The sequence below is a fragment of the Ascaphus truei genome, chromosome 23, assembly GCF_040206685.1.
Source record: "Ascaphus truei isolate aAscTru1 chromosome 23, aAscTru1.hap1, whole genome shotgun sequence".
In the NCBI taxonomy this organism is placed as follows: domain Eukaryota; kingdom Metazoa; phylum Chordata; class Amphibia; order Anura; family Ascaphidae; genus Ascaphus; species Ascaphus truei.
The window spans coordinates 3,912,386-3,926,673 of record NC_134505.1 but is presented as its reverse complement, the minus strand read 5'-3'; the positions used below and the strand labels follow the sequence as shown (position 1 = coordinate 3,926,673).

The following is a 14,288-nucleotide window of genomic DNA, read 5'->3' as shown; positions in this document are numbered from 1 at the left end:
CTCTCTGTAACAATGCAAAGATCTGTTGGGAATATTCTGCTTCCTTAATGGAGTTGCTTAAAGCGACGGGGAAAAGGGAACACACCTATCTGCTTTTACTATCCAATAAACTTTATCATGCACCATAATTTTGGCCTGGTCTATTCTTCTGAAGTTCATTTCGTGTGAGCGCTGTAAGTGTCCGGCACTTGATCTGACAAAGTAATATGATAATTGGGTATTTCATCTGAATTCAATCTCCAATTGGCTCACTCATTATATTCCATCGTCATCTGCTGTTCTGACACCAGTTGTCGCGCGCGATACTGTGCTGACCGTGGGGGGGGGGTTAAAACGCAATGCGAAACGCTAGGTAGGTGTGCAGGTCAGTGCGTCACCAAGGAGCCGCGGTTGATGTGTGACGTGTATAGTTCATTGGGAAATACTGTACCTTAGGGAAGTTACTCTGGTTTACGCCTGAGTCTATACGCATATTCCAGCCATTCAGCAGCTGGACCAAACACTAACATCCATAATTACAGCTCAACCCCGTTATAACGCGATCCGCTACAACGCGAATCCGCTTATAACGCGGGATGCACGCGTGGCTCCCAATTTATCGTACGTATGAATACTTTACAACACGGTTATTGGCGTCTTAAATACTTTGTTGTACAACGCATACAACGGTACATTATTTCTAACGCGATCCGCTTATGACGCGACGCGATTCTTTGGACCCCAAGCGCCGCGTTATAAGGGGGTTGAGCTGTACCTAGCTCCCTTAATAAGAACAGGTACACACCCATCCTAATTCAGCACACCTGTACCTAGATAGGCCAGCACTACTTTATCCCCTGTTTCTGGATTTTGTCACTTTTATCCCTGTATATTTTTTGATTTTTTTTTTGTATATATTAAACCTCGTGTATATATCTATATTATACCGTGGCATTTATTTGACACGTAACGAATGAATTAAACGTCCGTGTGTATCCTTCGATCACTACGCAATGAGTTGCAGCCCCCAGAGCTGTCTTCCTTAGCTGCTTGATATTACCACTGCTGTTTTGGCACCGTCAGGTGCTACTTATCGACTACTCCTTTGGATTTTTACCCACTGTGAGGGGCGTCAATTTGTTCTACAATCACCCGGGTGTCCGCAAATACTTCACCGTCAGCATGCTCGGGCAGTATTGATGCTCTCTGGCTTTTGCGTTGGGTTTAACCTCCAAGGTCAGCACCGTGTCACAGTGCTTGGAATCTGATGTACCAAACGCATATGATAATGGGATGGGATGAGTTAGCGCATTCGCGCCCCACAGCTGTTTGTCACCGTAATTAAAGCTGCAGCCCAGGCAATATCCTTACGTGCGTGTGTGTTTTTTTGTTCTTTTAATAAATCAGTTCTGTACTATGAGAAAATACGTGCAGCATTTAAAAAACAAAAACAAAAAAAAACACAACAACTCTGAATGACATTTTTTAATGTATTATAATGTAACAAGCCTTTTTTGTTTCTATAGCAAGCGTATACAAAGTCACACCCTGCAGAATACTCCTCTGCAGCCATTTAGTGCACCCCCGGAGGCGATTCTTCGCCGCTCGATCACAGGAGAACGGATCGATCGGCAACTTAGCTAATTACTGATCGTCATGGGGATTGTATTAATGCAGATATTAAAGGGAAATATATATATATATAATATATTTAAATGGCAGCTTGGACAGCTGCTTTAAGATGAATGTAGATCACATTTGCACCCCCCCCCACCCCCCTTGTGTTTAAATCAGTGTAGTAATATTAGAAAATAGTGACTGTTTTAATTTTTTTTCATTTCAAATCTTAATGCCGTTTTTAATGAGCTTTAATACACTGAGCAGCATCCTTTGATTCCTATAGCAGGCGTTCACCCGCCTCCCCCAGCAGTGCAAGATCTTTGCAACACTTTCCTGTGTGTGATCACGTGTTGCCAGCGTTCCCTGCAGCTTGAGCTGCAAACTGCAACAGCCGACAATGTTACCGTAGCAATATCAGGTTACATTGTAGCTGCTGAGTTTACACTGCCTGCCCGGATTGATTGAAACAGAAAGGCGGCCATTAAGTGAACCCGGGGAAGCCGGATCGTTGCCGAGTGCCCAGGTTCGTTTGTTATAGATGAATGTTAAATTAATTAAACGAGGAAGGGGGGGGGGAGGTGGATAAAAAAATAATTACCTTGATCCTTTCCTCGGATCCAGAGATTATAGCTTGGCACAAGCCACCCAGAATGCAAAGTGTTTAAAGAGACGGGACGCCGTTTTGAAGGCGCGGTCACACGCACGCCCTGGTTTAACTAGCTGAAATACGCCGGCGTGACCTCGGCACCGGGATTAGCCAGGGAGGCGTCTTTTCAAAGAGTTTTTATTGCGGAGGATAACATCCCCCAAGACAGACCCGCCCCAGCGAGGGACGGATCCGGCTGAGGAAGCCCAGGCACAGTTAATTATTAAGGATTTATGGGAATTAAAGTGTATTCCTGTCATCGTACATCATCGCTTGTGAGATGAGAAATGGATCGCACCTGGTTTCGTAATCCTCTCAAAAAAGCCTATAATTTCAGAATATTATAGTGTGTGGAAGGACTTGTGGGTGGGGCTGACACGTAACGAGGCCTGCACGTGTGTGTATATATATATAGTTGTGTGTGTGTGTGTGTCTATATATATAGACACACACACACACACACACACACACACACATACACACATACACACATACACACACATATATATATTTATATATCTTATTATATGTTTGTGAAAGCACTGTATGCCTGTCTGCATCTTCCTGTGTCCCTAGGGGAAATCTCATTGGTCCCTTGGGCCGCCCGCCCCCGCACCTCTCATTGGCCTGAGGCGGAGTGACGACACACACACACACACACACACACACACACACACACACACACACACACACACACACACACACACACACACACACACACACGTAAGAGGCAGTGTAACACACACACACACACACCCTCCAAGTCATCGTGACCCGCGCGCACCTCCTCCTCTCCCCGTGTCTCCCTGTTTCCCCCGCTTTCATCCCCCCCCCCCCGGCGCCGCTACAGTCAGCGGGGGAGCGGAGCGAGCGCCCGGGACACCCCCCACGGCTCTCAAGCACGCGCCGCGCGCCCCCGCGCTCTCCTCCTCTCCCCGTGTCAGCTCCCCCCGGTGCGCCGCTCAGCTCTCCCCCCCGGAGCTCCGCTCAGCTCCCCCCCGGAGCTCCGCTCAGCTCCCCCCCGGTGCTCCGCTCAGCTCCCCCCCGGTGCTCCGCTCAGCTCTCCCCCCCGGTGCTCCGCTCAGCTCCCCCCCCTGCTCCACTCACCTCCCCCCCGGAGCTCCGCTCAGCTCCCCCCCGGTGCTCCGCTCAGCTCCCCCCCGGTGCTCCGTGGGGGGACACACTGTGTGTGTGTGTGTGTTACACTGTGTGTGTGTGTGTTACACTGTGTGTGTGTGTTACACTGCCTCTTACTCCTGTCTGTGTGTGTGTGACACTGTGTGTGTGTGTGTGTGACAGTCTGTGGTGGGGGCCGGGGGGTGATGTGGTGGGGGCCGGGGGGTGATGTGGTGGGGGCCGGGGGTGATGCAGGGGGGGCAGAGAGTGATGTGATGTGCAAGGCGGGGGACACTGATGTGGGGGCCAGGAGGGGTGGAGAGTGATGTGGGGTGCAGGGAGGGGAGACCGCAGATGTGAAGGAGGGGGGGGACGGAGCTGTGAAGAGGGGGGGGGGGCGGAGCTGTAAAGGGGAACGGAGTTGTGAACGTGGGGGCCAGCCAGCTGTGAAGGGGGGTAAATCACGGGCAACGCCGGGTATATCAGCTAGTATATATATACACACACACATATAACAGCAGAGCATTTGCTTATAAGGGTTCCATGTAAAAAATGAATTTCAGGCAAAAGGTGACACATTGTGTGCTCATTTGCATGTCATTTCCCAGAATCCCTTGCTGCAGTGGGAGCACTGTGTGCTGGGGGATAATGGTGAAGTGCAGGGCTGCATGCCATTTCCCAGGATCCTTGCTGCAGTGGAAGCATTGTATGCTGGGGGATAATGGGGAAAGGCAGGGCTGCATGCCATTTCCCAGAATCCCTTGCTGCAGTGGAAGCACTGTATGCTGGGGGATAATGGTGAAAGGCAGGGCTGCATGCCATTTCCCAGAATCCCTTGCTGCAGTGGAAGCGCTGTATGCTGGGTGATAATGGTGAAAGGCATGGTTGCATGTCATTTCCCAGAATCCCTTGCTGCAGTGGAAGCACTGTGTGCTGGGGGATAAGGGTGAAAGGCAGGGCTGCATGCCATTTCCCAGAATCCCCTGCTGCAGTGGAAGCACTGTATGCTGGGGATAACGGTGAAAGGCAGGGCTGCATGTCATTTCCCAGAATCCCTTGCTGCAGTGGAAGCACTGTATGCTGGGGGATACTGGGGAAAGGAGGGGCTGCATGTCATTTCCCAGAATCCCTTGCTGCAGTGGGAGCACTGTATGCTGGGGGATACTGGGGAAAGGAGGGGCTGCATGTCATTTCCCAGAATCCCTTGCTGCAGTGGAAGCACTGTATGCTGGGGGATACTGGGGAAAGGCAGGGCTGCTGAGGATGCAGGGGCTCAGCGCGGAGCGTCCGCACGGCTCAGCACGGCTTGTCCTTCTATGGACTCGGCCTAAGACATGTGAATGTGCTCACAAGTGATATTCTTTATTACACACACACACACACACACACACACACACACACACACACACACACACACACACACACACACACACACACACACACACACACACACACACACACACACACACACACACACACACACACACACACACACACACACACACACACACACACACACAATCTCCAAGTTCTACACCTGCGGTACGCTGCAACTAAACACATCTCTGCTGAGCACGTTCACGCCTGCAACGCGGTGTGCACCATTATCTCTTAGTACTGGGGGAGCTCAACTCTGGTCTTCAAGCACCCTCCCACAACAGGTTAGGTTTTCAGGATATCCCTGCTTCAGCACAGGTGGCTCAGTCAGTCCCTGCTTCAGGACAGGTGGCTCAATCAGTCCCTGCTTCAGCACAGGTGGCTCAATCAGTCCCTGCTTCAGCACAGGTGGCTCAATCAGTCCCTGCTTCAACACAGGTGGCTCAATCTGTCCCAGCCTCAGGACAGGTGGCTCAATCAGTCCCTGCTTCAGCACAGGTGACCCAATCAGTCCCTGCTTCAGCACAGGTGGCTCAATCAGATACTCTGATTGAGCTACCTGTGCTGAAGCTGCGATATCCTGATAACCTGACCTGTTGGGGGGGGGGATCGAGGACTGGAGTTTAACGCCCCTATTTTAGCATACACGGCTTCCACTGCAGCTAAGGATCCTGGGTAATTCCATTACCTTGTGCTTCAAATCCATTATCACATGAGCCCCTGCGCGTTTCGCCCTGCCGTATTAATGTGACAGAAACGCCAGCGCTTGCAGCTGTGCTCTGTGAAAGTTCAGGGTCTCGGGCGGCGTTATTATACACAGCAGCATTTTATTTGCTCTTATCTATGACCACCACATTGGTCAGACAGCGCCGCCCGTATATTGGTGGAAACGTTTCGACGTTACTGTATGTGATCCGGTGAGGGGGGGCACAGGAAGGAACCCCCTACCCATAATCCCACATATCAAATATTACAACTCCCAGCACCCCAAAAAAGAAACAACATGTTATAGCAAAGATCTCTCCCACTAGGGTGGGCAACCCCAGTATATCCCTGCTTCAGCACTGATTGTGCCACCTGTGCTGAAGCAGAGATTGATTGAGCCACGGGTGCTTAAGCAAGGTCTGATTGAGCCACCTGTACTGAAGCAGGGATTGAGCCATCTGTGCTGAAGCAGGGACTGATTGAGCCACCGGTGCCGAAGCAAGGACTGATTGAGCCACCTGCGCTGAAGCAGGGATATCATTCATACCTGGCCTGTCCTTGACCCTTGAGGACGGGAGTTGGGCCACCGACAGATATGGAAGCGGGACAAAGGATGTGACGTATATCAATGGTTCCAAAGGACTACTCAACCATCCCAGGCCTCCACCACTGAGGAGCAACAATCCCCCGGCCTCCGCCACTGAGGAGCAACCATCCCCCGGCCTCCACCACCTAGGAACAACCATCCCCAGGCCTCCACCACTGAGGAACAACCATCCCCGGCCTCCACCACCGAGGAACAACCATCCCCGGCCTCCACCACGAGGAACAACCATCCCCAGGCCTCCACCACTGAGGAGCAACCATCCCCAGGCCTCCACCACTGAGGAGCAACCATCCCCAGGCCTCCACCACTGAGGAACAACCATCCCCGGCCTCCACCACCGAGGAACAACCATCCCCCGGCCTCCACCACAGAGGAACAACCATCCCCCGGCCTCCACCACCGAGGAACAACCATCCCAGGCCTCCACCACTGAGGAACAACCATCCCCGGCCTCCACCACCGAGGAACAACCATCCCCAGGCCTCCACCACCGAGGAATAACCATCCCAGGCCTCCACCACCGAGGAACAACCATCCCCCGGCCTCCACCACAGAGGAACAACCATCCCCAGGCCTCCACCACCGAGGAACAACCATCCCCCGGCCTCCACCACCGAGGAACAACCATCCCAGGCCTCCACCACTGAGGAACAACCATCCCCGGCCTCCACCACCGAGGAACAACCATCCCAGGCCTCCACCACTGAGGAACAACCATCCCCGGCCTCCACCACCGAGGAACAACCATCCCCAGGCCTCCACCACCGAGGAATAACCATCCCCGGCCTCCAACACCGAGGAACAACCATCCCCCGGCCTCCACCACAGAGGAACAACCATCCCCAGGCCTCCACCACCGAGGAACAACCATCCCCCGGCCTCCACCACCGAGGAACAACCATCCCCAGGCCTCCACCACTGAGGAACAACCATCCCCAGGCCTCCACCACCGAGGAACAACCATCCCCGGCCTCCACCACCGAGGAACAACCATCCCCCGGCCTCCACCACCGAGGAACAACCATCTCCAGGCCTCCACCACCGAGGAACAACCATCCCCGGCCTCCACCACCGAGGAACAACCATCCCCAGGCCTCCACCACTGAGGAACAACCATCCCCAGGCCTCCACCACTGAGGAACAACCACCCCCCGGCCTCCACCATCGAGGAACAACCATCCCCAGGCCTCCACCACAGAGGAACAACCATCTCCAGGCCTCCACCACTGAGGAACAACCATCTCCAGGCCTCCACCACCGAGGAACAACCATCCCCAGGCCTCCACCACCGAGGAACAACCATCTCCAGGCCTCCACCACCGAGGAACAACCATCCCCATGCCTCCACCACCGAGGAACAACCATCCCCCGGCCTCCACCACCGAGGAACAACCATCTCCAGGCCTCCACCACCGAGGAACAACCATCCCCAGGCCTCCACCACCGAGGAACAACCATCCCCAGGCCTCTACCACCGAGGAACAACCATCCCCAGGCCTCCACCACCGAGGAACAACCATCCCCAGGCCTCCACCACCGAGAAACAACCATCCCCATGCCTCCACCACCGGGGAACAACCATCCCCGGCCTCCACCACCGAGGAACAACCATCCCCAGGCCTCAACCACCGAGGAACAACCATCCCCAGGCCTCCACCACCGAGGAACAACCATCCCCAGGCCTCCACCACCAAGGAACAACCATCCTCAGGCCTCCACCACTGAGGAACAACCATCCCCGGCCTCCACCACCCAGGAACAACCATCCCCGGCCTCCACCACCGAAAAACAACCATCCCCGGCCTCCACCACCGAGGAACAACCATCCCCCGGCCTCCACCACCGAGGAACAACCATCCCCCGGCCTCCACCACCGAGGAACAACCATCCCCGGCCTCCACCACCGAGGAACAACCATCCCCAGGCCTCTACCACCGAGGAACAACCATCCCCAGGCCTCCACCACCGAGGAACAACCATCCCCAGGCCTCCACCACCGAGGAACAACCGGTAACAGTGGGGTACAGAGAGAAGAAGCAACCGCTGCCTAAACAGGGATAACTATACAGACGTGCCATCGCCAAAAACCGAAAGGGGGGGGGGGGGGGGGTGACAACAACCCTTAAAGTTCCCAAACATTGACATAGAAAAGGCCTCCCTCTTTTCGACCCTCTGTTGGTGGAACCATCGATGGACGTCCGTCATCGGGCCCATCCTCAACCTTTTTGCGTATCACTTTATAACGTTGTGTATTGAAGAGCTACTGTCGCCCCAACATACATACCACGTTTTTAACACCTGATATGTACCCTTACTCGTTTCAACATAGGGGGTCTCCCTTTAGGGGGTTGTTCTACATAGCACCATGTGGTCGTTCTGACGGTGCTCGTCCGAAAAAAAAATCCCTTTGACTTCCTTGGGAGTTGACGCCGGGGTGATAACCCCCCGATGTATGTGACCCCAACAAGCAACTACCCGTGTATGTGAATAACCGTAGGATATGTTTCCCACTTCTGTTCATTCCCTTGGTGCTGTATTAACGCTATTGGCATTGGCCGCCATGATGGTTATTGGCTACGCTACCTGTACCCGGGCAGGATGGTGCCGTGTACTGAAGCTCCCTCAGGCAGGGAAAAGCTACAGACATACTGTATACTAATTGAATAATCCAAGCTTTCACAATGGCAAACCTATAGGAAGCAATTATGTATTGTCAGTTAATTTGGATTGTGTTTAAGACGAGCCTGCCACTCTTCCATAAGATTGATGCCTGCCTCGTGAATTATTTCTTATACCCCGGCTTTATTTGTACATGTGTTGCGTGTGCTTTGACAGATCACGGAACAAGCAATTATGCATCAAAAGGAAAGGTTTATTTCACAGGAACAGCCGTTTCGGAAAATCACCAGAGATTAAGCGAAGTATATTACTTGGCAATATAGACAATCGTAAATTGAACTCAGAAGAAGAAACAGAATGTTATGCATATAGGGGCCATTGCTGCTGAATATATATGTAGGGGCATTACTGCTGAATATATATGTAGGGACCATTACTGCTGAATATATATGTAGGAGGGCCATTACTGCTGAATATATATGTAGGAGGGCCATTACTGCTGAATATATATTGTAGGGGGCCATTACTGCTGAATATATACTGTAGGAGGGCCATTACTGCTGAATATATATTGTAGGTGGCCATTACTGCTGAATATATACTGTAGGAGGGCCATTACTGCTGAATATATATGTAGGGGGCCATTACTGCTGAATATATATTGTAGGGGCCATTACTGCAGACTATATATCATAGGGGGCCATCACTAAAGAACATATATTGTAGGGGGCCATTACTAATGAATATATATTGTAGGAGGGCAATTACTGCTGAATATATATTGTAGGTGGCCATTACTGCTGAATATATATGTAGGGGGCCATTACTGCTGAATATATATTGTAGGGGCCATTACTGCAGACTATATATCATAGGGGGCCATCACTAAAGAACATATATTGTAGGGGGCCATTACTAATGAATATATATTGTAGGAGGGCAATTACTGCTGAATATATATGTAGGGGGGCATTACTGCTGAATATATATTGTAGGGGGCCATTACTGCTGAATATATATTGTAGGGGGCCATTACTGCTGAATATATATGTAGGGGCCATTACTGCTGAATATATATGTAGGGGGCCATTACTGCAGAATATATATTGTAGGAGGCCATTGCTGTTGAATATATATTGTAGGGGCCATTGCTGTTGAATATATATGTAGGAGGGCCATTGCTGTTGAATATATATTGTAGGGGGCCATTGCTGTTGAATATATATTGTAGGGGGGCCATTACTGCAGAATATATATTGTAGGAGGGCCATTGCTGCAGAATATATATGTAGGGGGCCATTGCTGTTGAATATATATTGTAGGAGGGCCATTGCTGCAGAATATATATGTAGGGGGCCATCACTGCAGAATATATATTGTAGGAGGGCCATTGCTGCAAAATATATATGTAGGGGGCCATTGCTGCTGAATATATATATATGTAAGGGGCCATTGCTGCTGAATATATATATGTAAGGGGCCATTACTGCAGAATATATACTGTATGAGGGCCATTACTGCTGAATATATATGTAAGGGGCCATTGCTGCAGAATATATATTGTAGGAGGGCCATTACTGCTGAATATATATGTAAGGGGCTATTACTGCTGAATATATATGTAAGGGGCCATTACTGCTGAATATATATGTAGGGGGGCCATTGCTGCTGAATATATATTGTAAGGGGCCATTGCTGCTGAATATATATTGTAGGAGGGCTGGCTGGCTTATAGTGAACTTCTTATATCTTTTCCTCGGTTTCTTTCACAGTTTGTGACATCACTTTCCCATTGACCATTTCTTCCACAATGGTTTTAATCTTTCTGGTTTTAGCTGGCTCTGAAAATGAAAGAGAACGGATGTCACATCTTCTTTCCCCCCCGGAACCGGTGAACCTCCACTTAATTTTTTAATATCGGGGAGACAAATGGATCCATTGAAATCCACGCAATCTACAGGCAATGGCCAAGTTTCTCGCGTCAAAGTCACAAAGGCTTAAAGGTTAAGTAGTCAACACGTGAGATAATCCAAGATAGAAGAGGTTCCCAACTCAAGTCATCAATGACCACCAACAGTTCAGGGGTTAAGGCTATCTTCTCATTAGCAAAGGTGGCCCAATCATTTTGACCGAAACCACCTGTGTTCAAGCAGGGGGTATCCTTCAAACCTGGACTGTTACTGCTCGTTGAGGACTACAGTTGGGAACCTCCCCAATGATCCAATAATGTAAATGTCATCTCCTTACCTCTTGTTATTTGCTGGGGCACTGGACGGGAGCTGAAAGTGAAGAACATATTCCGAGTATAAGCTTTGGATTGTCGAAAAACTGTGCAAGGGTTAATAACGTCATATCATATGTATTAGTACAAAGAGCAGTGTGTCGTAGTTATCTATCACACTCCCACCATCATAAGACCATTAAGGGATTTATTGGGATGATGAATACATCCTGCCGTAGGTTATCTTTATCGTTTTCCCGGCCCTTCCGTTGACTTCTAGACCTTAACACAAGGAATCCTACAGTCGTTCCTTACCATGATTCGCCATCGAGCAGGCAACGGTAGGTCTCAATCTCCATCTCCAGTCTGGTCTTGATGTCCAGGAGCTGGTCATAGTCCATACTTTGTCTCTCCATGTCACTCCTGACCTCACATAGCTGCCGCTCCAACGAGCTGATCTTGGCCTGGAGAGAGGACAGCTGGACGCAGTAGTTCCCTTCTGTCTCAGCTAAGGAGCTTTCCAGTGAATTTTTCTATCAGCAGAGGAAAATAAAGTAGGTTTTAGTGACGATTGTACATTCTTAGGAAAACTCCCTTCTCTGTCAACTCCCATTAGCCAAGGGCATTGGTACTGGTCGCTCCGTGAAGAAAATTGTTGACTGTAAGACGTTATCACCCTCTTTAGTATACTATCGATCCTGTAAAAACCCATATACATGTTTACAGATGCTCAATGTAACAATGTTTTTCTCAAGAAAATTATGCTTTCACCAATTAATTTGGGCCCTTGTGCTCTAGACAACCAGTAAATTAGGCAAAATAGTATTTTCAGACTGGTAAGCCAGTTTCGTTTCCCCCCTTGCCCCGTCCCCTTACCGTAGCGATAGCAGCCTGCAGTTCTATCTCCAGCGTCTGGAGAGTGCGTTTCAGATCCATGATTTCACTTTTGCTGGTTTGCACCAGCTCGGCGCCCGATGAGATTTCCTGTTGTAGGGCTCTGCTCTGAAAGATGGCCAGAAAAGACACAGTTACCCCCGGAGACATCCCTACTCGCTACCTTGAACTACTGTGACGTCGTATGACTTGTTACCGCTTCGTTGAATCGGGCCTCCGCTTCCATGCGGTTCTTCTCGGCCATTTGTTCATATTCGGACCTCATGTCATTTAGAAGCTTGGTCAGGTCCACCCCGGGAGCAGCCTTCATCTCCACATTGACCTGTCCGGTGGCGCCCTGGTAACCTTTCATCTCCTACAGAAGATGGAATCAACCCATTATATTGAAAGAGAGACTATTTTGATACATTTACAGAATGTCACGGATTATGGGAGAAGAACAGTAGAGTGGTACCTCTTCATGGTTCTTCTTCAGACAAATCAGCTCCTCAGTCAAGTTTTCGATCTGTGACTCCAGGTCACACTTGCAGTTGGTCAGCTCATCCAAAACTCTACGCAGACCATTTATATCGGCCTCAACACCATGACGCAGGCACAATTCATTCTCATACCTGGAAAAGAAAACCCATTTGGACAATACGTACGATTGGGCATTTTCTGCTGAAAGAAACCACCTGTATCGGCAGAGGTGTCAACGTCCGAGCAAGTTATTTACATATTGGCAACTTACTTCATCTTGAAGTCATCTGCTGCCAAGCGGGCATTGTCAATCTGCAAAACCACCCTGGCATTCTCCACCGTAGCAACTAAAATCTACATGTGAGAGAGAGAGAGAGAAGAAGGTGTAAACATCACTTTTTTTCTTATTGCTATTGAGTGTGAAGGTCCTTGTGGTTGACTGTTCATGGTAGAAGCCTGCAGTGTTTTGACCAAGGAAAGAAGACTAGGGTTTTCCGAAAGGGGTCAACGCTTACTATGCAGAGGCTGATCTCTGTGTTATACAAGGAAATGTTTTTTTGGAATCGAGACAGCGAAATGCAACAGTAACAAAGGCAACCCGAACAAAGGACCAATGGTCATATCCAACATTTGCATCAATTTAAAGAAAATGGCTAAGTGTCCTTCATCAGGAGGGTGGAGAACTGATAGAAAAGAGGGGTGTTTAACAAATAAATTCCATACCTTCTTTTTCAGGTCTTCAATAATGTGGTAATATTTGCTGTAGTCCTGGACGGTGGTAGAGTCTTTATGGTGCTTCTCATACCAGGCCCGGATTTTAGCCTCCAGGTCCGAGTTGGCTTCTTCCAAAGCCCGCACCTTGTTCAGGTAGGCAGCCAGGCGGTCGTTGAGATTCTGCATGGTTTCTTTCTCGCCTCCGCAGAGGAGGCCTTCTCCTCCAGCAGATCCGCCGCCAAAGCCCCCGCCGAACCCACAGTGCGCACCGCTGCCACCGCCAAAGCCGCCGTGGTCTCCACCATGATAGCTGCCACCACCACCTCCACCTCCACCACCATGCATGCTACCCCCATAAGCTCCCCCACTGCTCCCAAGAAAAGAGCACATGCCTGACCCATAACCACCACCACCTCCACTGCCTCCACCACCAGCTCCACCACCTCCACTACGTCTGACCGACACCCTTGAAGAGCTTTTTTGGCTAGACATGATGATCAGATAGCACGGCAAAGCCCTCCTTGTCTACGAGTGCTGAAGAAATAGAGAGCTTCTAGCAAAAACAAACTCATTAGGGCTTTATATACAGGGATAAGTGGGTGTTTCAGTTTGACACAACCTCCCCAATGCCATTCTGCACTGGCACAATATTCCCTTGCAGATAACTTGATGAAATCTTAATTAAAATGTAAACCCAGTGTGTCCCCTTGGCCTAATTTGTGGATCCCCTGCGGGCGTTTTGTTTACGACAGGGCGAGGCATGGCTAAATACCATTTTGATTTCCTTTAATCTTTTAAATATAGGCGCACGGATTACATTCTGCACTAATTTTCTCATGCCTTTTCCCTTCTTACAGTTATCGGGTTTTTTTTTTGTTTTTTTTGGGGGGGAGCTGAAATTGGCATTGATAAAATATTTGCACGAGGGGGAAGATTAGAAGGGAAAGAATAGCCCGGAATGACAGGTGTCTCGTCGTGTATTCTCGGTGCGACGCGCGGTTCCACAGGCGCAATAAATTCAAGTGCGCAAGTCTCGGAGGACGATAGCAAAAAATATGGTTGTCTGCTTTTTAAAGGTGTGTGTGTGTGTGTATGAGTGTGTCTGTGTGACTGTGTGACTGTGTGTGTGTGTCTGGTGTGTGTCTGTGTGTCTGTCTGTGTGACTGTGGGTCTGTGTGTGTGTGTCTGGTGTGTGTCTGTGTGTCTGTTTGTCTGTGTGATTGTGTGTCTGTGTGTGAGAGTGTGTGAGTGTGTGAGTGTGAGTGCTTGTGTGTGTGTACAGCTCAACCCCCTTATAACGCTGTGCTTGGGGGTCCAAAGAATCACATCGC

The 14,288-nt window shown here is 49.9% G+C and overlaps 2 protein-coding genes across 2 annotated transcripts in view; one reads left to right on the top strand and one right to left on the bottom strand.

The window, feature by feature from the left end:
- The window catches only part of LOC142473127 (keratin, type I cytoskeletal 17-like), a 7,947-nt gene extending 7,830 nt beyond the window's left edge, over positions 1 to 117 (top strand). Inside the window, exon 8 of the mRNA XM_075580288.1 lies at positions 1 to 117. This exon is cut by the window's left edge and continues 156 nt beyond it. The gene's annotated coding sequence lies outside the window, so the exon portion shown is untranslated.
- An 8,784-nt stretch (positions 118 to 8,901) lies between these two features.
- On the bottom strand, positions 8,902 to 13,520 carry LOC142473126 (keratin, type I cytoskeletal 12-like). Its single transcript, XM_075580287.1, has 8 exons — positions 12,967 to 13,520; positions 12,515 to 12,597; positions 12,239 to 12,395; positions 11,981 to 12,139; positions 11,767 to 11,892; positions 11,206 to 11,423; positions 10,917 to 10,948; positions 8,902 to 10,510 (listed from the first exon to the last, which is right to left on the bottom strand). Exons 1-8 carry the CDS (start codon positions 13,447 to 13,449, stop codon positions 10,413 to 10,415), a joined length of 1,356 nt encoding a protein of 451 aa, XP_075436402.1. The 5' UTR covers positions 13,450 to 13,520; the 3' UTR covers positions 8,902 to 10,412.
- Between the last annotated feature and the right edge of the window lie 768 nt (positions 13,521 to 14,288).